Consider the following 24,601-nt stretch of genomic DNA (forward strand, 5'->3'; position numbering starts at 1 on the left):
TTGAGAGCCTATTATGTACAGGCACTGTTCTCAGCAATTGGATATATCAGCAAATAATAGCAGGTAAAGATTCTCACGTTTCTGGATCTCTCAGTATTTCGTGAAGGGACAGAAAATAGGCAAAAAAGGAATAAATTGGTAAATTATAAAATATATGAGATGTTCACTTAGATAAGAAACAAAATTGTAGAGTAAGGTAAAGAGGATCAAGAGTGAGAAGGCAGGTTACACACCAATAGTGTGGTCAGGGCATAGCTACACAGTCCTATCAGTCAAGGTAAAAAACAGCCTTCTGTTTATATCTACCACATAAAGAGATCACGGTTATAAAGGGAGTGATTGAATCACCAGAGAAAATAGACAAGTCTACATGTAGGATGACAGATTTTAACAAACATCTCTCACTCATTGCTAGAACAGACAGATGAAAATTGAAAAAGTACACAGAAAATTTGAGCAACGTGATTAATAAGCTTGATCTGATGAGCTATACAGACTATTTCATAAAATTTCAGAGTCAACTGTCTTCAGTATGCAGGGAACATTTATTACTACTGGTCTTATGTTTGTCCATAAAGAAATGCTCTAAAAATTTCGTAGGATTAAAATAGACCATATTTCCTAACCACAATGTAATTAAAACACAAATAAATAAAATGCCATGTGTTTGGTAATTTGAGGACATAGTTTTAAATAACTCATGGATTAAATAAGATATCATAGAAATTGATAAATATCTAGAACTAAAGCATAATTAGAATACTGCATTTCAAAGCTTATGAGATGCAGTTAAAGCAGCATTTACAGATTAAATTTTAGCTTTAAGTGTACATGTTAGAAATGAAGAAAGGAATGACAATCAGCAAAATATATATCTTAAACAATAAGAAAATAATAAAAATAAGAGCAAGCTAGAAACTGGGAGAGAATATCTGCAAATAACATATCTAATAAAGAACTTGTATACTTATTTGCTAAAGAGCTGACAAAGAACAGAATACATAAAGAACATTTGCAATTCATTAATAAAAAGACAACCCAATTCAAAATAGACAAAAGATATGAATAAGCATTATTGACATATAATAAACTGTATATAATTAGAGTGTATATTTGAATAAATTGTTACATATGTATACACCAGTGAAACGATTACCACAACCAAGATAAAGAATATATCCATCAGTCACAAAAGTTTCCTCATGCTCCTTGGTAATCCCTCCCCATCCCACCTACACTCATCCCCAGGCAACCACTCATGTCCTGTGCACAGATATGCATAGCAATGGTGCCTTGATGTGAACATTTGAGACATTGCCTGAGACCCAGATTCAGAGCTGAGACAGCATGTCTGTGTGGAGGAGGAGATGATGAGGATGATGAGGGTTTGTGTTACTGTCATCACCACCTTCTGCAACATGGCAATTTGTTGATTCCAAATCCCAGAGAATGCAATCCAATGTGGAAAGAATTTTAGATCATCAAGATGCTTTTTAACAAGAAGAAAGAACTTGAGAGCCATTGCTTTAGATATTCCATTTTTTATATTTGTTTATAAACATAGATAAGACTGCTGTCTTAAAGGTACATGTTGATTCACAACCTCCTCAGGAGGTTCCTGGCCTCCATAGGTGGAGGGCAAGGAGAGACTGAAAAAGAGGCAGACCACTCCAGATGGGCAGGTGGCGGGTTTAATAAAGCAAGGGAGCTTACATACAAGGCTTGTCTTAGGTGGCTGCTAGATGAGTAGATTTCTGTACCTGACCACCAAATCTTAAAAATTTATATAGAGGCCTTAACTGGGTTCAGTCACGTATACCATCAAGATGGTCTCAACACCACATTTTTGTCTCAAGGCTGGATCCTTGGGGCAGCTTCAGGGAGTGGGGAAGGCAAGCGAAATGCATATTCCAAGAATCGGGGGGGGTAGCCTCCAATTGCCCAGGTCCAGCTCAAGAGTCAACTGGTAGTCGTGTCCTCTCCATGACTTCCCCGAACACTTCACCCCTAGTGACCAGCTCTAACAGTCTCACATGTCCCCTCTTACTCAATAGGCCCTGAGTGGTCAACAAGGGGTTTCACTAGCATGGAAGTGGCTCATTGGGCAGCTATCTGGCTGCACTGGAGGCAGATGCCACAGCAACAATACAGGCATGTGCAAGAGAAAACACAGGTTGAGACAATAATTCCCCAAACCACTGACAACTTTTTCTGCCAAGAGCCCCATTATCTGAATGATTGATTTACTAAGTCCCCTAGGCTGGGGGTCCGATCAGGGCATGCACTTGTGTCCTCATGTGACTTAATAAAGACGACACATTAGCAGACTCATCAGGTATGAACACACAACATTCTGTTTGAATAATGGTGCAGGTGCCTCCTTGCAAGGCAGTAGTAATGTTTCAGGCCCTTCTATTCTGGAGGACAGCTTTTTTTTTATCAGAGACATTTCAGCATTCAGTAAGGACAGGTGTTGTTGGCTACCATTCAAGACTTGCTCTATGAATTTAGTAAGGGCTTCTATGCGGGCTAAATGTCCAGAAATTATGCAATTTTTAAGTCTATATTCAAAAAATGACTATTCAAATGAACTCTGGTTGTTGACCATGGACCATGTGCACAAATCTTGAGCAAATGATTGCTGCATCTCAAACACGCCTTCTTTGACCTCAGGGGCTTGTTACTCACAGTATCTCTGAACCTCCTCGGGTAGCATCGTCTTCAGAGTTAAAGACCAAAGTAGAAAGCAAGTCTCTAATTTATAGTTTCTTTTTGTTTTCAACCGTAAGCATGCCTTCAAGTTTGGTCATTCACCATATTCACCAGATTGAGATTCTGTAAAAATGAAATCCATTCTCAAAAAGCTGAGCTGTGATCTCTAAGAATGGTCAGAAGTTTTGCCACAGATGTACCGTAAGCTTGCCGTGAAAGTCTCCCACGCAGACGTAAAGATCCTGCCCATGCACCACAGTGCTCTTCACTGCCTGTCCTCTCCTCGGCACAAGGACGTGGAGACTCCTCAGCACAGATTTTTGGCTGGTCGAGGCTGGGCTCTGACTGACCTTGAGTAAACAAGGCCCAGGGCTCATAGGGACACTTCTCCCACTTCAGATAGTACAGACCCGACTCCACCTCTTTGAACCTCTGGACTCTGGGATTTATACACAAACACCCCTCCCTAGTAGGAATGTGGTAACTTCAAAATTCTCTCAGTAACCCCCATGAGCAAAGTGCCTTGCCCTGGAATCCTGCTCTTGCCACTCACTGAAACACACAAGACTTCAGTTACAGGAATCAGGATTGGCAGGATCCTGGGGTTCTTTTCTAGAGTCATCTCCTGCACAGCAAAGAAGGTAGTCTGTATGTAACTATGTGATTAAACAAGAGGGACTCCACAGGGGCGTGGAAAGAAGACATTTATTCTTTTCTCCTACTGGCCCTTCGAAGTGCTCCATCAGTGCCTCATGAGGAAAATCTTGGATGGGTTCTGCCCTAAGCAAAAAACCTCTCCAATCACTGTTAGTCACATTTATGTAATTAAAACATCCAACCCAATAATCAAACTCTGAATTTCATTCAATGGTAAAGCTTCTCCTTCCCCTGGCTTGTGCCTGCTTCAGCAGAAGGACCTGCAGTGTGGACAGGGCTTCCCCACACTGCCCTTCTTCTCCTCCTTCTCCAGTCACTTGCCTTGGTTCTGACCCTCCTGGGCAAAGAGCTAGGGCGAAGAAGCATGAAGTGTGGGTTTGCAGAGGCAAATGGAAATATTTGGCACAGACGAGATTTTTAAGTTATAGTCCAGGACATTTTAAGCTAGGATGGTATCTGAAAAAGAAAAGAGAGAAAAACAATAAGAGAATTTGTCAACTTCCAGATCTCCGTGAACCACAGAACAATCTTGCCAGAGAAGCCTGATGCCTCACTAACAAAGTACTCACTGATGTGGACTGAAATAACACACATAACCAGTGGTGCCAACACTTAATGGATGCAGGATTTCTTATTTGAATTTCCCTAAAGTGAGTCTTTGAGCTCTACGTGATACTTTATTGCCTGATTATGCCAATTCTGTAACTTCTTAAATTTGTTGGCATTGTGAGGAGGGACAGGTGGGGCCAGGGAGTGGTAGGGAATGAGCTGGGAAGATGTTTCATTCTGATTAGCTATTGCCACATAACAAACCATCTCACAATTTAGTAGTTTAAAACAACAAAAATCATTTATTTTTCTCATGAATCAGCAATTTAGGCAGGACTCAGTGGGGATGGCTCATCTTTGCTCTTTGCAACTTCATCAGAGATGGCTCTGTCAGCAGCTGGAGAACTCACGTCTGTGTTGCCTCACTTCCATGGCTGGCAGATGAAAGATCAGCCGGGGGAGTGGGTCAGTGACTTCAAATCCTCTGCATGTAGGCCTCTCAACGGGCAACTTGGGCTCCCTCATAACACGGTGACCAAGTTCCAAGGGCAAGCACCCCAAGAGAGCAAGGATGCAATTTTCCTATCGAATCTTAGAAGTCACATGGTGTTGCTTCACGTATCCACTATTTATCAAAGCAGTCACAAAGTCCATCCAATTTCAGGGTAGGGGACACAGATCCCATAACTCAATGGAAGAAGTAACAAGGTCAGATTGTAAAAAGAATAAGTAGGATAGAAGATACTATTGTAGCCATCCTTGGAAATTATAATCCTCTACATTAACAATCATAGTAAATTAAGAAAAAAATATGAAATTTACATTACTTCCAAAACACATGCCATATTGTTGAAAGCGTCATCATAATCCGATTAAAAACATCTTGGAATATACTACGCTCAGCCTCTTGCCTTATATCTTTTATTTGTTCATCATATTTCATCTTTAGTAATTTAATTTTTTCCTCTTTTTCTTGCTGTGGTTTATCAGCATATTCCTGTTCTACTAGTTTAATTTCATTATTTAATTGATCAGTGTAGATTTTCTTCAAGTCCTCTGCCCGTCGTTTCAGCCTTTCCTCTGTGTCCTTGTACATGGCATCCGAAAAGTAAGCCCCTCCATTGTTCTGCACCATTTTCTCCACCAGCTCCACCAGCTCCTGCACTTGAGCTTCCTTCTCAGCTTCGTCTGCTCTGTTGTTGAAGGCGCAGTAGCGGTTCCCACACTCCTGGATGATGTTTCTTAGCTTCACATCCGCCGCTGCTATAAAGTGACTTAGGCTCTGATCCTCCAAACTATCTTTGCGAGTGAACAAGATGATCATGTGATTCATGGCTGCCTTCCCAAAGAGAGCTTTGATATATGCAACGGTTTTCTGCTCTTCCTCTGTGTAGTGGCCCAGCTGCAGAACCACTACGATGGCGTGAGGCCCGGGGCAGGAGTAGAGGACACACTTGCTGATTTCCTCACAGGTCGTCTCCAGGCTCTTCCTGGTGTCAAAGAGCCCTGGGGTGTCAACAACAAGAAGGTCCCTGCCCTTCCATTCTCGAGATTCCTTTTGACAGGTCTGGGTAACAGCGTGGGCAGAAATTTTAGAAGCGAATACTTTTTTTCCGAGGATGGTGTTTGCTGTTGCACTTTTCCCACTTCCAGTTTTCCCTACCAGAACAATCCTCAGAGCATTGTCCTGAGAGTCAGCCATCTTCATATCAAGAGGCTCTGGGGCTTAGGTACTCACAAGACCTTAAGGTTGGGAAGGCTGAGAAGAAGAGAAAAAAGGGTCAATTTGGGTGCATGGGAACCATTCCCAACTCTCTTTTCTTTCTTTTCCTCCCTGAAAAATTGATAAGAGTCTATTATCGCTATTGATCCCAGTTGAGACAGAAAGATGAAACAGTTCAATCACTATGGAAGAAATAATAGAGAAAGTAGTTAAAGAGTTTCCCCACAAAAGAGTACCGGGTCCAGATGGTTTCACAGGGGAACTCACTTAAAGCTTTAAAGATCTGATAATCTCAATGCTACATAAACTATTCCTGATCATGTAAAAAAGAAGGAAAATTTTCAATTCTTTTTCAGAAGCCAAGTATAATATTGATCCCAAAGGAAAACAAAGATTTCACCAATAAATAAAGCTACTGACATGTTTCATTTGTGAACATTGATGCAAAAATTCTAAATATATTATTAGACACTAAAAAGTAATACATCATGATTAAGTGCATTTATTTCAGAAATAGTAGGGTAGTTCAATATACGAAAATTGATTGTTACAATACATCCCATTAATAGATTAAGAAGAAAATTTCCTAGATGCAGAAAAGACATTTGACCAAATTCAACACTAATTCATGTTTAAAGCATTCCATAAAATTGGAATTAATAGATATTTCTTTAATATGATTTTATACAAATATAAATTTTAAAAATTTTGCCATCACCTTTTTTTCCCCTGTAGCTACAAAGTTGATTATAAAGTTCATTTGGTTGAAGCAAAAAGAACATTAGCTTGGACAATCAAGAAAAAGAAGAAGAATGAAGGAAGACTAGCTCTACCAGAGAGTAAAACATTTCAGTTTCTATAATTAAAGCAGTAGGATGTTGGTGCGTGAAAAGAGAGACACAACAGGGAAAAAAACCCAGAAAATTCAGAAATAGACCAAATAGATCATACTACATTCATTTGTATTCAATTCAATTATATTACATTACATTTATATCCAATAAGGCAACATCTCACATCAATGGGAAAAAAGATGGACTAATAAGCAAGATTGGGATAACTATATAACCATACAGAAAAGATAAAGCCGCATCCAGGGCCAGTCCCGTGCCTTAGCGGTTAAGTGTGCACGCTCCACTACTGGTGGCCCGGGTTGGATCCCAGGTGCGCACCGACACACCGCTTCTCCGGCCATGCTGAGGCCACGTCCCACATAGAGCAACTAGAAGGATGTGCAACTATGAGATACAACTGTCTACTGGGGCTTTGGGGGAAAAAAAAGGAGGAAGATTGGCAATAGATGTTAGCTCAGAGCCAGTATTCCTCAGCGAAAAGAGGAGGATTGGCATGGATGTTAGCTCAGGGCTGATCTTCCTCACACACACACACAAAAAACTGGATCCATTGCCTCATGCCATTCAAATTCCATATAGATTAGAAATGTAAAGGTAAAAAGTTAATCCCTATAAATAATAGAAGAAACATGGATAAATTCTTTGCAACCTGAAGGTAGAGGAAATATTTCTAAGATTTGAAAGAGAGTAAGGAAAAAGACTCATAAATTTGATTACATAAAAATCTAAAAGACAGTGTGAGGCAAAGAAACACCATAGACAAATTAAAACACAAATGTCAAAATAGGGAATAAAAATCTCCAAGTTATATCAAAGAGGGTTAATTTTCCTCTTAGACAAAGAAAATCTAAAAGTAGAGAAACAAAAGATAAACAACTTGATAGAAAATGGAGTAAGAGATATGAATAAACAGTTCAAAGAAAAAAAGGAATGTAAATGTCCCATGGATAGATAAAAAGATATTTGCATTCACTCATAATAGAGAAAAATAAATCAAAACATAGAAAAAAGAAAATAACTAAATTAACTAAATTAAAATTACACTGAGATACTACTCACCTACAGGTTTGGGAAAACTCCAAAAGTTTGCTGGCCTGATCTGTTGGTAAAGGTAAGGGGGAAGCAGGTCCTGTCCTACAGGGCTAGTGGGAATGGAAAACCAGCCCAAATCTACAGAGGAGAAGTTAGCAATATCTTGTAAAAGTACATGTGCATTTACCCTTTGATTAGCAATCCCAATTTTAGGATTTATTCCAAAGCTACACTGACAAAAATACAGAAAAAATTAGGCATAAGGCATTACATCACTATTTGTAATAGCAAAAGACCAAAACCCTATCAAATGCCCATTATCAGGGGACTGGTTGAATAAAATAAGTTATTCACATAGTTAAGTACTATCCAACTGTAAAGAGGAAGGAGAAATATCTCTATAGACCAGTATGGAGAGATCTCCAGGATATATCATTAAGTGCAAAAAGCAAAGCGAGGAAAATAATCTATAGTTTTCTAAGATTTCTCTGATAAGGAGGAATATGAACTACATATATAAAACAAAATATATATTTTTTCATATACATGAAAAAGCAGTGGCAGGATAATCTGAAAACTTTGTTGTTAGTCCTGTGGAGTCAATTCTGACTCCTGGTGACCCTGGGCACAGCAGAGCGGAACCCTGCCCAGTCTTTTTGCACCATTTCCTCACCTTCTGGCACTGCTATTGATAGGGTTTTCATGGCCAATACTTTCGGAAGTGGGTTGCCAGGTCCTTCTTCCTAGTCTGTCTGAGTCTGGATGCTCCACTGAAACCTGTCCACCAAGGGTCACCCTGCTGCTATTTGAAATAACAGTGGCATAGCTTTCAGTATCACAGCAACACGAAGTCACCAGACAGACGGTGGTCTGGTTCCCTGACTGGGAAATGAACCTGCCAAAACTTAACCGCTAGACCACCGGGGCTGGCTAATCTGAAAACTAAACAAACAAAAAGTTACTTACATAGGGATGGGAGGACCAGGGTGAGGAAACAGTGATAGAAGCTGGAAACTAGACTTTTTGGATATACTTAGATTTCATAGATTTGATCTTGAATTCATGTAAATAGTTTACAACAAAAATTACATGAAAAGATACTAGTAAAAATCAAAAGCAATGAAACAAATGAACCTAATTGTATTTGTGTGGTGGATGAACTACAGAAAGAATTGGCCCAAGAGATTTGAAAACGCAGTAATCTCATTGTCCACCCTAATGGGAAATAGGTTAAGGCCACAAAAAAAAAAAAAAAAAAAAAAAGCAAAAGAATCTTAAATTGTTTTTAGGAATCTTATTCATAGTTATGTGTGTGTGCGTGTAGTTTTGAGGTCCACTGGAAAGGCTGATGAGCCCAGTAGCAATAAGTACCCTTACTGCCCAGATTGTGGTCTTCAAATGCCATTTCCCACCAAAAAAAATTAGGGCTATTAAGAAGAAGTACTGATTCCAGATCTGGGCCAGGAAAGGTACGAGTTGACCCTAGACCATCTTGCTATACTAGAAAGCCAGGATGCTATCAAAAATTACTGGGATCTTATCAAAGGGACTCAAGAGCCAACTTGAAGAGGCTCCAAGTGGACAAAGATGGGACAATTTGAGAATCAATAAGAATAATAATTCCAATGGATTGAAATATATGAGATGTGTTGAAATCCATGAGTTCATAAGAGTACCACCTCCTTAAAAGAAGTCAATTGTTCCTTTGGAGTATGCTAGGAAAGTGTCTAATCATTTGGAATCTTGACAAAAAAAGGGAAAGAATCAAGCATTTATCTTGTATTTCTTATATAACTGTACCTCATGGAAATGAAAGAATTGTTGAGGGGAAGTTTGTTTTCATAGGATTATTCCACCTAATAAATGAAGGAAGAATGACAGAATATCATAACTGGTGACCCTTAATGAAACAAATTTGCTGAAATCTGCCAACATCACAGAAAGAGAAACAACCAAACATCCTTCTGATGGAAGTTTCCAACTGCACCTCTGAAGCAGTCCCACCAAAAAAACAGTCAGACCTTAATCTGATTAAGCCTCTCCCTAAATATAAATTCACACAAAACACTAAAACCAGAAGAGCGTGTTAAATGATGTTTTGAGGATGTAATCAACAAAATGGACACTGTCCAATTCTGTTGGACAAAAACTACCCTTTTCTTAAGCAAAGATATTTTGCAGAAAGAGACAAGGAAGGTGAAAACCTATATATTAAGCTAACCTTAAGAAATATGGAACAATTGCAAGTTGTGGACCTTATTTGGATCTGACGTCAAACAATTTTAAAAATTATGAATAATCAGAGAAGTCTGAATACAATTGTTTTTTTTGTTGTTGTTAATATTTTTTAAAACTCTAGTTGCTTTTTGAAGTCTGATTATGGTAATATCTTTGAAATGGTGTTTATCTATCAGACACACATATTCAAACATCTACTGATAAAGTGACACAATGTCTGACATTTACTTCAAAATAATCTGAGGTGGACAGAGTGCTGAGTATATAGATAAAACAAGATGGGCATCAATTGATAATTGTTGAAGCTTTGTATAGGGTCATGAAAGTTCCTTATATTGTTCTCTTTATCTTTGGATAAGTTAAAAAATTTCCATAATAAAAAATTTAACCGGTATGTAGTATAACCACTACTGAATGTGTACCGTATACCAAGCACACTGAAAAATATGTTTTGTACACTATATCGTTTACTCTCCAAAAATAGCCTGAAAGGAAGCTAATTTTATTATTCTAATTTTTTAACTAAGGGAACTGATGTGGCTCAAAAATGCTGAGAAACTTGCCCAAGGTCATGGAGGTAACAGGAATTGGGCAGAGAGGGATCCAGTTCAAGGTCTGTCTGACTCCACCACGCTCCCTCTTAACCACTGAACACCACGGCCTCTTCTTGGTTCCTCTCAGGCCCATGGTTCTAAATTTAAGTTTACATCAGGTCAGAGATAGATCAGGGCAGGGCAGGGAAGACAGTCCACACTCCTTCCAGAAACGTGAACTGGCAGCAAGCCTGTAATTATGGAAGGCAATGAGGAGGGTTTCACATATGTTCTTTCTTTAGAATAGCTCATCCTCTCCCCCTCCTCACCTCGTATCTTACACTATTGGGGACACAGCTTCTCTCTGTTAAATGCTGGAAAGGACTCAGCAAACTGAATTCCAGATTTCCTCTGCCATTAGTGACCTGCATAACCCCTGGAGAATCACCACACTCTCTGGGATTCTGATTCTTTTTCAGTAAAAAGAGAGATTTAGACTGGGTGGTCTGTCAATTGCCTTCCAGCTCTAAAGACCCACCTTAGGGACACTAACTTCCTCTTCAGGGAAAAGGATGGGTTATCAGGCCGCACTCAATGTCCATCACAAGAGCAACTGGATGGAAGGGGCACTATTCAGCGACAGTTTGTCCTGTTCAATAGGAGATGGATGGACGTTGTGCTAACACGTCTCCTTACTCCCCTCCCTGCCCTCCACCACCACCACTCTGGCAGCAGCCTCCTTGCTGTGCTGCTGTCACAGTACCGGATCCCTTCTCAGACCAGAATCCACCCCCATGCAGACTCCCTGTATCCTACTGCCCCTCACAGCTTGTCGCTCTGGGGCCTCTTCCCAGCCAGGCTCACCTTCTTTTGAAGAGTTGACGAATTCTCAAGTTTTCTCCAAAGAAGCTCTTTGAAATGGTGCTTTTGCTTTAACTGTGGGGAAAAAGTGTTTGCACCTCCAAAACCTCTGAGTCAGGAAACTCAGATTGGGTGGAGCCAGTGAAGGAACTGTTTGCCTTTAAAGAGACAGAAATATTGCCTCATAATTTGGTGGGTGCTTCAACGTTCCTAAGGTGAAAGCTTTTTCTCCATGTGCCTGGTATCACACCAAAATTTCCAAAGCTATATTTGTTGTTTTGGGTTATAAATGTGGATCTAAGAGGTTCTTATTAAATGACCGAAATCTTGCCCAGAAAGCCATGCATAATGTCTCATCATCTTCTCGGGCTGGAGTTGGAGACTGCGGGGTGATTTTGGGAAGAAAGAAGTTGGCTATGTGGCTTGGTGTTTCCAAGTTCAGAGCCTGGGGATCCTTCCCAGTCATTGTATAATATGGGTTCTTACTATAGTCTTTCAGGAAGGTCTCACGCTATCATTCAAAAGTTAATAGCACTCAGGTACTAAGCCAGAAGGGTCTACACCATTAGGAACCAAGAGAAAAAGAGAAAGGTGAGGCCTGGAAAAAATCTTCCAATGACCACACAGCTTCTCTAGTTTTCTTCAAATGGTTCTCACAAGCTTGAAAATACACATGACCCGACAAGTAAAGATGCATCCAGAGACCAGACTCCACTTTCCCTCCCAACTATCCTACTTTCTCCTACCCTAGGCCCAGGCAGAGATAGATTTTCCCAGATTGACCCAGTGGATGGTACCATCCTGCTTCAGAAGTTCTTTTGAGATGAGAAGCAGGTTGTCAAAGCTCAGATGGTTGACTAGCTTTTCCAGTTGTCTGTTGCATCACCATAAAAATATTAGTTTTTTTTTTTGGTGAGGAATATTAGCCCTGAGCCAACATCTGTTGCCAATCCTCCTCTTTTTGCTGAGGAAAACTGGCCCTGGGCTAACATCAGTGCCCATCTTCCTCAACTTTATATGGGAAGCCTGCCACAGCATGGCCTCATAAGTGGTGCATGGTCCACGCCTGGGATCTGAACCTGCGAACGCTGGGCCACTGAAGTGGAGCGCGCATAACTTAATCACTGTGCCACTGGGTCAGCCCCTATTTTTTTGATTGTGTATTTTGATTCACTACATTGAATAACCGGATTAGCCAATGCTCAAGCTTGAGAGTAGGTACTAAGAAGACTAGATGTGGGCAGAAAGTAGCAGACAATAGGGTGGCCACCCACGGAGGGAAGCAGCTAGATTTGGAGATTATGGTGTTAATGACCATATTATTGGCCCATGTCATTGAGCCAATTATTGATGTTAATGACTTGGGTCACCTTGAAGAACCACAGGCGACAGTCTTCTGACTTCCAATAAAGGCACAGATTGGGACCAACAACGTAATTCACAAGGTCTGGCACAAAATGAAAATGCCGGGTCTTTGGTCAAAAATCATTAAGAATTTTAAGATGACATCAAGACAACATTAAAGCAAGTGAGGGGCCCTTCTAAGGACAGGGCCCTGTGCAACTGTACAGGTCACATACCCATGAAGCTAACCTTGACAAGGCTGCATACACATGAGTCTAGAGGAGAACCAGAACCAAATCTCCTGCTCAAAACATCTCCACCATTGCCCAGTTTCATTTCATTCTACATATTCCTTGAATGAAACTTGGCCTGCCAGAAGCTGCCTTGGATGTTTTCCTGGTCAGCTAATTGCTTCTCCAGGTATTACGCTCCGGTACAATGGTAAGTTCCTGAAAAGGAAGAGGGAAGTAGTTGGGATAGAATCCATAGATGCTATAGGGAATAGGAATTGGGTCTCAAATGGTAAGACCCTTGAGGCCAGTGGCCAAGAGGGAGCATCTGGCACATATCAGTCCCATCCTGAACCCTAACTTAGGAGTAATCTCCCTCTGGAAGAATTGTGATAGGAACAAGGTTGCGCATATGTCTCCTGTATTGTTCACTTGGCCATGCTCCTCATTGTTAAGAGCTCCTTTCCACTTCCAGCTCTGCTGGGAGCCACCTGACTCTCTGCTGCTGGTCCCCACCTGCAACTCCATGAAGTTTCCCCCTTCACCTAGGATGCTGCTCCTTCCACATAGTTGGAAGAAAAGAGATGAATGTGGAGATAACCATAGCTTCCTTTTTACATTTTCCCTTTATTCTTTATGTCACACACACACATGACAATGTGGATATAATGAATTTTCCAAAAAGTTGTTCGGTCATTAAAAGATAGTTCTTTACATTCTATGGGAGTCTGCCTTGTGCAGCTCAGGGCTTTTTCTGGTGCTAGGATCTAGATAAATTCAAAGCTCAACTTATTAAGACATTGCAGAAATACTAACAGGAGGTGAAAGGAAAGGCCCCTAACACTGTCCTGGCTCTTCCTCAAATTAACTATGTAAGCTTTGTGTATCAGTTTCCTATTGCTGCCATAAGAAATTACTAAAAATTTATTGGCCTAAAACAATACACATTTTTTCTCATACAGTTCTGGAGGTGAAGAGCCTGAAATTAGTCTTACAAAGATAAAATGAAGGGATCAGCAGGTCTGGTTCTTTCTGGGGCTCCAGGAGAGAATCCATCCCTTGCCTCTTCCATCTTCTAGAACCTGCCAGCATTCCTTAGCTTGTGGTCACATCACTCCAATCTCTGTGGCCATCACCTCATTGCTTTCTTCCTCCTCTGACCTTCTTGCTTCCCTCTTATAACTACCTGGGTGATTACATCTAGGGCACACCCAGACAATCCAGGACAATCTCTGCATCTCAAAACCATTAACTTAATCACATCTGCAAAGACAATTTTGCAAGAAGGTAACACTCACAGGTTCTGGGGATTAGGACATGGCTATCTTTTGGGGGGCCACTATTCAGCTGACCACATTTGGGTAAGTTAACCTCTGTGCAACTCACTTTCCTAATCTTTCAGATGGAGCACCTACTCCATAGGGTTGTTATGAAATTAAATAAAGTAGTATATATAAAGTGGTTAGAATGGTACTCACATTATTGTGAGCAATAACTGTTAGATAGTAGTAGTAAGAGAACTCTTGATGCTAGTCTTAGGTCATAGATCATCCTCCTTAAACTCACCTACTGTGGGATTTCACACCATAGGTGCCGGTCTTAGTCAGCTGAGACTGCCATAACCAAATATCATAGACTGGGCAGCTTAGACAACAGAAATTTGTTTCTCACAATTCTGGAGGCTGGGAAGTCCAAGATCAAGCTGCTGGCCAATTCAGTTCCCTGGTGAGGGCTCACTGCCTGGTTTGCAGATGGCCAACTTCTCACTGTGTCCACACATGGTGGAGAGAGGAAGCAAGCCCTGTGGTATCTCTTCTTGTAAGGGCACTAATCCCATCATGAGGGCCCCACATCCATGACCTCATCTAAACCTAATTACCTCCAAAACACCCCAACTCCAAATACCATCACATTGAGGGTTAGGGTCTCAACATTTGAATTTTGAGGACAAGGGACACAATTAGGTCTATAGCAGTACCTGAATACATAAACAGAACTGAAGGCCCTACAGGGAGAGGTGAAAAGCTTGGAAACCCCTTACTTCATGTTTCCTAACTGCTGCAGAGGGCCTTGCCCTCCAGTTCTGAGAATGACTGTGTCTAATGAGCAGATACGAAAGTTCTAGAAGTCTGTTGATTTCTGGTTCAGTTTCTCATCCTTGTCTATGCATCTGAAAACACTTTCCTCTTAAGTCCTTAAAAAAAGAAAAATCACAAACTTCTGCCAGGAAACACCCCTTCCTTCAGCCAGGGTCAATGCAGGGACAGACATTGGGCCTGACCAGTTTGTCGTTCAGCAAGAGGGTCAGCAGATCACGGGTGAAGAAAGCAGCCAGGGATATTGGAGCCCTCCATCTTGCTGCCAAATAAAATTTCTTAGTTGCTTCCACTTTTTAACAGTCTCCTTCAGGTTCACTACCTGGCTTTGGGTATTGCTCAGGCTTTCTGGGTTTCTCTCCTTTACTCCTCCACCAAATGGTACCTGCGTGAAAAGGAAAATTCAGCACTTCCACAGACTGTCTACCAAGGCAAGGGATCTGGATTATTTATACCCCTGCACTCACAAGTCTCTGCTTAAATGCTCTCTGGCTCCCCCAATGCACAAGAAGAGCTGCCTCCTGCAAGCTGAAGGCGGCCTTGTAACAAAAGCGACACAGGTGCTGGCTGTAGACAGGTACTTGGGGCTGGATCCCCCAAGCGAAACATGGCTCAAACCCTCAGGAAATAAAGTCCATGCCCCAAGAGACACTCTTGCTCTCCTCCACTCTGATATTTTTGGTTACCCTAATAATTTAGCTACAACCATTCAGTCTCATTATCAAACAGATCTCTGCTTCCTTCTACCACTTGCCTGAAGAATCTGCTAAAAGCTACCAGTCAGAATTTGTGTCTTCAACAGAGAAACGCCGTGGAAAAAACAGTACTAGGTACTCTGAACAATTGTTACTTCAAAAAACAGACTCTTAGGAACAGGTTTCCAAGATGGCAATGCTTAGTCAACACTCAGACTGCACCGGTGAATAGAGCCAGGATTTCCGGGATTATTTCAGTCTGGAAGCAGATGTAATTCATGAAATCAGACGACTGACCCAAGGTCCAGCAGAATGAGAATTAATAACATAGGACTGAAGGAACTGATCAAGGAAATTTCATTGTGGTTGTTTGTTTGGAATATTGTTGGTATTATTTTTAACGTTCTATTTTTATAGATATGTGAGGAAAACTTCATATAACTATAAACTATCTCTAATCCACAAGTTAGTAGACTTTGCATTTGTAAAGTGATATCAACTGTTTTAAATTTTATCTGATTTTCACTCACCCTCAGAATTCAAAAACAAATACTTCTACTGAGTTTCTTTTATGTTTCATGACAGTATAATCATTTGCATAGGTTCAGGAAAAATCTATTCTCATTTTTACAAAGATACAATTGGAAAAACCAGTTCTGCATCAAGGCCATATATAGAGTGTGGTATTTGAGAGTGATCTTCATTTACTCAGGTACAGCCGGGCCACTACTGAGGAGCAATGGTGGATGTCATATTTGGAGCTAATGCCTACAAAATCCTCCCAGGAAAACTAACATGACACCTGGCTTCCAGGATCCCAGTATCTCAGGTAGTAAGGAAGGCCACTCCTTACTCCTTTGCAGTTCATGAACTTAGCAAATTGTGGAGACCTCAAGAAGAGGGAACTTCACTGAAAGTTATAGGTACAGCATGCAAAATTTGTTGGAGAAAGTGTTTGGGTCTTGGTTTCTCACACTTGGGACAGAAGAACAAATAATGGAGGTTTTTAAAAGTCTCATTCAAGATTCCTTTTGAAAATTTCCCAGAGAAGTTAATTCTTTGGAATTAGTAGCTCCTTAATACTGTTAGGCTCTAGATTTGCTGAGCAAATTCATGAAGGCCTACCCAGTTAATTAGAATTCTTCCTGCATCTATGTAAATAATGAGGCTATGCATAATAAGAGCAATCTTCTAGGGATCAACAATGACTGGTAAAGACTGTTTATGATCACGAGGTAAAGAATGCCATTAAAATGATCCAAATTTAGAAAGAGGCAAAAGTGGTAATAAGTGTTCTCTCTGTGTGGTGCTGAGTTTGCCTGTCATCTGAGATATTTTACAACTCTAGAAAGACAGAAAGGTATTTTGCAGATTTTTGTTTTATAGACATGCAAATAATTTTCCATCTGGCGGAATGTATAACCGAAAAGTTACATTTTATGAGTGTCTTGGACACTAATCCTGGATTCTCAAATGCTTTTTTTTTTTGTGAGGAAGATCAGCCCTGAGCTAACATTCATGCTAATCCTCCTCTTTTTGCTGAGGAAGACCGGCTCTGAGCTAACATCTATTGCCAATACTCCTCCTTCTCCCCCCACCAAAGCACCAGTAGATAGTTGTATGTCATAGTTGCACATCCTTCTAGTTGCTGTATGTGGGATGCGGCCTCAGCATGGCCGGAGAAGCGGTGCGTCGGTGCACACCCGGGATCCCACCAGGCCACCAGTAGCGGAGCACATGCACTTAACTGCTAAGCCACGGGGCCAGCCCTCAAATGCTCTTTGAACCAATTATAATCTCTTACTGGTTCTCTCATTAGTCAAGGAGGTGAGTAAAATCTTTGACATGTGTTTATTTTATATTTGCACAAGAGTCATGAAATTGTGTTTTTGAAAATTGCACTCTCACAGGAAAGAGAGGGAGAAATGGCATGAGAAAGCCGTGGAGGTGGAAATATACTGGACACGGGCAGAGAACAGCAAACAATTTGGAGTGGAGAGATCACTACCAGCGTTTATTAAGGGCCTACTGTGTCCCAGGCACTGGCATTCATATAATTCTCTCCTTCATTCCTTACAACAGTGTAAAATAGATATTAACTGGAACCATGACTGGAAATTTAGGTAAGCAGAGCTCCACTGAAACACTGAATTAGATTGCTTCTCAAGGAGAGCAGTAGAGGAAGATTGGCCTTGAAAGAAAAGTTGAGGCAGATTGTAATGATTGTTGAATACCAGGCCAAGGAATGTAGACTCTAAGCTCTGGGCAGTAGAAGTCTTCCCAGTGACATGGGGAAACTATTTACATGGGTTTAACCTACTAACTACAACTAGGACTGGAGAGGAAGACACCAGGGCATTTCACCCTCAAACTGCATAATTTACCACCTGCTATAGGTTGTATTGTGTCCTCCAAAGATACCTTCAAGTCCTAACTCTGGTACCTGAGAATGTGACCTTATTTGGACTAGGGTCTTTGCAATGTAATCAAGTTAAGATGAGATCTTTAAGGTGGGCCCTAATACGATGACTGGTATCATTATGAAGGGAGGGAAATTTGGACACAGATACACAGAGGAGAATACCATGTGACATTAGAGGCAGAGATTGGAGTGATGTATCTACAAGCCAAAGAATGCCCAGGATTGCTAGCAGCCACCAGAAGCTAGGAAGAGACAAAGGAGAATCCTCCCCAGAGGCTTCAGAGACAGCATGCCCCAAAAACATCTTGATTTTGAACTTCTAGCTTCCATAACTGTGCAACAATAAATCTGTTGATTTAAGCCACTGAGTTTATGGTCATTTGTTACAACGGCCCTGGGAAACTAATTTAGATTTTGGTACCAGGAAGTGGCGTGCTGCTGTAAAAAATACCTAAAATGTGGAAGTTCTTTTGAAATTAGGTACTGGACAGAGGCTGGAAGAATTTTGAGGCACATGATAGAAAAGTCCTAGATTGCCTTGAAGAGACTACTGGTGGAAATCTGAACGTTAAAGGTCCTTCCGGTCAGATCTCAGGCTGAAGTGAGGAACAGGTTATTGGACACTGCAGGAAAGGTGATACTTGCTATAAAGCAGCTGAGAAGTTGGTTGAATTATGTTCTACTGTTGGGTGGAAAGTAGAACTTATAAGCAATGAACTTGAATATTTAGCTGAGGAAGTGTCCAAGCAAAGTGTGGAAGGTGCAGCCTGCTTTCTCTTGGTTACTTACAGTAAAATGCAAGAGGAAAGAGAGTGGAGTGATGCACATACAAAGCCAAAGAATGCAAAGGATTGTGAGAAGCCACCAGAAGCTCAGAAGTCTCAGGAAAGGATCCTCCCCTAGAGCCTTCAGAGAGAGCAAGGCTCTGCTGACGTTCTGATTTTGGACTCCCAGAACTAAGAGACTATACATTTCTGTTGTTTTAAGCTACACAGTGTGTGGTGATCTGTCACAGCAGCCCTGGGAATCTAATACACCCCCTGTCTCTTTTCCTCCACCTTTTCTCTTGCCTGTTTTTGTTCCATCCTCTTAACAACTCAAAGATCCTCCCTTCTGCATTACACAGTCTGAGCAGTGCTAATGTACTAGAACTTGTTCTTCCTCATTCCTCATCCACACATCCGGCCCAAATGGACCATGGAAGTCTCAGGGATGAGAGACGTTGTGGATTCCTCAGGAGAATTTAGCTTTTCAATTCTCAGGGGAATTATTTTTTGTCAACAATTTATACAACACCAAAATAAAAACAAAAAATTGTTTCTTTTAAAGAAGGACAGAGGAAATTAAGTCCTGAGAGTGCAATTAAGGCCTCCTGAACCCTTCAGGGAACACATAGACTGCCGGGATGGTCTGTGCTGAATAGGTTATAAGACCACCTCTGCCTAAAAGCATGCCCCGGTCCCACCACCAAGAGTCAAGCTCACACTCTTACAGAATACTGAATACACACAAGAAAATTGTTTTATCTTAAAAAAATAAAAAAGAGGAGGGCATTATCCCTTTAAAACAAGACAAAACAAGCTTTAATGCATTTCAATATACAGGAGCCTTCTCCCTATGCTACACTGGCAGCACAGGATGACTACTCTGTCTGAGTAGTTTAACAGCAATTCGCATCCTTCTGTGGCCCAATGGCACTTGTTTTGTTCCACGAGCTTCAGTAGTAGAGTCTCATGTCAGCACATCAGCCCTGGGTGTCTCCCTTTAATACAGGAAGTGCCGTCAGAGGGAAAGTGTGTGGGTCTGATTCTGCCACTATGAATATCTATGGCTTTGGGCAAAAAATCTCATAACCCCTCTGAGTCCCAGCATCTTGAGAGCTAAGAAGATAGGGAAGTGTCAGATTGTTGAAGTTTGATGCCTGCAGTGGAACTGTATCATACAATAATATGCTGCTGCTCTCAACACACCCACAGCTCCGTTCCTTACTCGCCTACCTAGACTACTATAGACTGCCAGGATGGTCTGTAGAAATCTCACCACGGAGATCGCGCTGAACTGTGCTCAGGCTCCTTTTCAGTTCCCTCCTCAGGCTGGTGCTGGCCTGGGGACGCAGTGGAAGAGTTTTCCTGTGAATCTCCAACCCCACACCAGGGCCTCATTCAGAGCAGGCACAACAGTTGGCACTTTGAACTGACGTAAGCTAAGCAAAATAAACTCTGCTCTAAACTGGCATAGGTGCATATGGATGTTGCTGTCTTTCAAAATTCTAACAATGAAGTTCTCAAAGCCTAAGTAGCCAATAAACAGCTGAGCAGCCTCATTGCTTTTGACTACTGTTTACCATGAGGAAATATAACTTGAGATTGTATTTAAATTAGTCATTTCTAAGCTGTGAAAGACCATAAATAACTATTTGGAAATATAAGGAGACGCCAACATTCCTCATTTCCCCTGAAAGTATAACATATTTGCATTTGGTGGAAACCAAGGACTCCAGATAAAGATAACAATCTGGAAGACAGTGGCAGCTGCCACCTAGGTCCCCATTTAGCAGTGTTTCATTCAACTACAATAAAGAACAACAAAAAGGGAAAACTAAACTATACAAATTCCATGCACTCAGTAGGAAGAAAGAAGAGGGGAGGCTAGCAATGTGGGCAAAGTTTAACCTAAAACTACCGACAGGGTTTCCACTTCCAGAAAGCCTCATGGGGAATCCCGCAGACATTACTGGTGGAATAACCATAACTGTGAAAATTATGTTTTAAAGAATTTAAAGTCTCTAAAAGTTGTCCTAAGGTCATAGAGCAGATGAGGAAACATTCATTTTTTAAAAATCTGCTAAATCCTAGTAAGAACAGTGAGAATCTGTGTAGTACTTGAGCCATGACCTACTTCCTCCTTCCTAAACCCACCCTCAGCTCAGCTTGAAGGAAACTCCATTCTGGGCAGGTGTGACCAAGAAGATGGGGCTCCCTTTCCCCTCGGGTACTCATCAAGCGTGTAATATCTTACCAATAGGGGAAGACTGGCAGCATTTATCATTCCCTCCAATTTTAAGTTGCTGAGAATAAACTCCTGGTAAGTGAAGCCAACAGCACCCTACTGATCCTCTATGCATTCAGTAGAGCCTCTGCCCCAAGCACAACAGGCTAAAAATACAGAGGCCCTGGCTGCCCACACTCCAGCTCCCTCATGTGATGGAGGTTTCATGGTGGGAAAGGCAAGTTGAGAAGACCAGAGGCTCCCATCTTCTGCTCTGGGCCCAGAGCTGTGGCTCAGAGATTTTGTTTAGGATGAAAAGAAGTTTATGACAACAGAGAACTCCAAAGCTCTCCCCAAAGGAAATAGTGTTATTTGAAATGGAGTGTGGGAAGTTTAAGTCAAACAGCACTCTTGAAAACAATGAAGATTTTAGTGGTAAGCACTTTAGAGGAGGCTGAGAGCCATAAGAGAAACCACAGACCAGCAAGTTTACCAGAGAGAAGCAGGAAAAGAGACAGGTAAGAGGAGTCCTTCTAGGATCAGAGAAAACCTGAAATACTGGCCACAAAAAGTACCCCTGCAAAGGAAGCAAAATTTAATTAGATCAGACTGTGGAGCAATTTATTCCCAAGGGTATTGCCAAAACCAAGACAGCAATCAGTTGGTAATTAGTAAGCCTAACAGCTGGGTGTAATCCCAATGGAGACATGCAGGTTAACAGAGAGGTTAGGAAAAGAGACAGTCAGAGAGAGCACTGCTTAAACTATTGACATCCCAGGTGACTGTGTGCATGCCCCAGGCTGCACCCTCTGAGGAGGAACATCAGAGGTTTCACACTGCAGGGGAAACAGACTTCACTAGAAGAGTCTAGCCTAGTCCCTAAATGAATATGCAAACAACAGCAAATCAAGCCCTAGAAGAGCAGAAGGTGAATCAGTATCCAGACTTGCTACACTATATTACTTAAAATGCTCAGTTTTTAATGAAAACTATAAGCCAAAGAAACAGGAAAGTGTCTTCTATACACTAGAAAAAAAAAAAATCAAGCAACAGAAACTGCCTGTGAGAGGGGCCAGATACTGGACTTAAAGACAGTGCTTCAAAGCAGCAATTATAAATAGGTTTAAAGAACTGAAGAAAAGCACACTTAAATAAAGGAAGCTATGATGACAATATTTCATCAAATAGAGAATACCAAGAAAGAGATAGAGGGCCAGCCCTGGTGGCCTAGTGGTTAAGTTCAGTGCACTCTGCTTCAGTGGCCCAGGTTTGGTTCCTAGGCACGGACCTACACCACTCTTCTATCAGTGGCCACGATGTGACAGCACCCCACAAACAAAATAGAGGGAGGTTGGCAACAGATGTTAGCTCAGGGTGAATCTTCTCCAGCCAAAAAACAAGACACACAAAAAATGATCTTTTTTGAAGTGAACAAAATAGAAATTCTGCAGTTGAACAGTATAATTGAAAATGAAAACTTTAATAGAGGGGATCTAATGGTATATTTGAACCAGTAGAAGAAAGAATCAATGAATTTGAAGATACAGCAATTATAAACATATATGAACTTACCAACTGAGCCCTGAAACACATGAAGCAAAAAATAACAGAAGTCAAGCGGAAATAGATAATTCAACAATAGGAGTTGTAGACTTCAATACCCCACTTTGAATAATGCATAGAGCAACTAATCAGAAGGCCAAGAAAGAAAAAGAATACGTGACCACAACACTATAAATCAACTAGGTCTAACACTAGAACACTCCACCCAACAATGGCAGATTATACATTCTTTTCAAGTGCACAAGAAACGTTCTCCTAAATAGACCATTTGTGAGGCCATAAAATAAGACTCAATAAATTTAAGAGGCTTGAAATGATACATAGCATGTTCTCCAGCCAAAATTGAGTGCAATTAGAAATTAGTAATGGAAAACAAATTGGGAAATTCAGTAATATGTGGATATTAAACAACACAATCCCTGGGAGCTGGCCCCGTGGCTTAGCGGTTAAGTGCGTGTGCTCTGCTACTGGTGGCCTGGGGTTCGGATCCCAGGCATGCACCGATGCACCGCTTGTCCGGCCATGCTGAGGCGGCATCCCACATACAGCAAGCAGCAGGATGTGCAACCTCCACATACAACTATCTACTGGGGCTTTGGGGAGGAAAAAAAAAAGGAGGCGGATAGGCAACAGATGTTAGCTCAGGGCCAGTCTTCCTCAGCAAAAAGAGGAGGTTTGGCATGGATGTTAGCTCAGGGCTGATCTTCCTCACACACACACACACACAAAAACATTTAAACAACACAATCCTAAATAACCAAAGAGTCAAAGAAGAAGTCAAAAGGGAAATCATAAATACTTTGAGATGAATGAAAATTAAGAAACAACACAGCAAAACTTATGGGGTGTAGCCAATGCAATGCTTAGAGGAAAGATTATAGCTGTAAATACCTATATTAAACAAAGAAGAAAGATCTCAAGCAAATAACCTAATATTCCACCTTAAGGCAGTGAAAAATTAAGAGCAAACTAAAGCTAAAGCAATAAGAAGAAGGATATAATAGAGATCAGAGTAGAATTTAATGAACTAGAGAATAGAAAAACAATATGGAAAACCAAAAAAACCAAAACTGGGTTCTTTGAAAAGATCAACAAATAGACAACGCTTTACCTAGTTTGACCAAAAAAACATGAAGGAGAATTAAATTACTAAAATCAGGAATGGAAGAGGGGACTTTATTACTGAGTTTACAGAAATAAAACAATTATAATGAAATATTATGAACAATTTTATGCCCCCCAAATTAGACAGCTTAGATGAAATGGACAAATTCATGAACTACCAAAATTGACTCAAGAAGAAATAGAAAGTCTGAATAGACCTATAAAACATAAAGAGATTCAATCTAATAAAAAAAATTACCTACAAAGAAAAACCCAGACCCAGATGACTTCACTGGTGAATTCTACCGAACATTTAATTAATACCAATTCTTCACAAACTCTTCTAAAAAACACAAGAAGAAGAACACTTCCCAACTCATTCTATGATGCCAGTATTATCCTAATACCAAACCAAAAAAAGACATCACAACAAAAGAAAATTAAGATCAACATCTCTTATGAATATAGATGGAAAAATCCTCAATAAAATACTGGCAAAGAGAATCCATCAATATATGAAAAGGAGTATACACCATGACCAAGTGAAATTTATCCCAGGAATGCAATATTGGCTTAACATCCAAAAATCAATTAATTGGGGGGTGGGGGAAATGGGGAGATGTGGGTCAAAGAGCACAAACTTCCAGTTATAAGATGAATAAGTCCTGGGATCTAATGGACAGCACAGTGATTATAGTTAATAATACTATATTATATACGTGAAAGTTGCTGAGAGTGGATCTTAAATGTTCTCACCACCAATAAGAAATGGTAATTATATGACGTGATGCACGTGTTAGCTAATGCTTTGGTGGTAATCATTTCTGCAGTATATAAGTGTATCAAATCAACAGGTTGTACACTTTAAACTGACACAATGTTATATGTCAATTATATCTCAATAAATCTGGGGGAATAAAAACAAGGTGGAGTTCAGTGAGAGTTGGGTTCTTCACTAGAGACAATGAGCCAATCAGCTTCAGATTAAGTTAATCTCCTC

At 40.8% G+C, this 24,601-nt stretch overlaps 1 protein-coding gene across 2 annotated transcripts; it reads right to left on the reverse strand.

Moving 5' to 3' along the window:
- LOC101390412 (GTPase IMAP family member 7-like) lies at positions 1-11,256 on the reverse strand. Of its 2 annotated transcripts, XR_015552547.1 has the most exons (3): positions 11,163-11,256; positions 4,329-5,677; positions 1-3,825 (listed from the first exon to the last, which is right to left on the reverse strand). XR_015552547.1 is itself a non-coding variant. In XM_087432912.1 (2 exons), exon 2 carries the CDS (start codon positions 5,624-5,626, stop codon positions 4,742-4,744), a length of 885 nt encoding a protein of 294 aa, XP_087289038.1. In that variant the 5' UTR covers positions 5,627-5,677; positions 11,163-11,256; the 3' UTR covers positions 3,858-4,741. The 2 variants fall into 2 exon arrangements, 1 of the variants encoding a protein (XP_087289038.1); XM_087432912.1 differs by lacking the exon at positions 1-3,825 and having other exon boundaries at positions 3,858-5,677.
- Between the last annotated feature and the right edge of the window lie 13,345 nt (positions 11,257-24,601).

The sequence above is a fragment of the Ceratotherium simum genome, chromosome 1 (assembly GCF_057802395.1).
Source record: "Ceratotherium simum simum isolate JZ-2026a chromosome 1, ASM5780239v1, whole genome shotgun sequence".
Classification (NCBI taxonomy): Eukaryota; Metazoa; Chordata; class Mammalia; order Perissodactyla; family Rhinocerotidae; genus Ceratotherium; species Ceratotherium simum.

What these genes read in the sequence shown, in the direction of transcription:
- LOC101390412 (XM_087432912.1), bottom strand. Translation starts at nt 5,626, where the DNA reads ATGAAGATGGCTGACTCTCAGGACAATGCTCTGAGGATTGTTCTGGTA.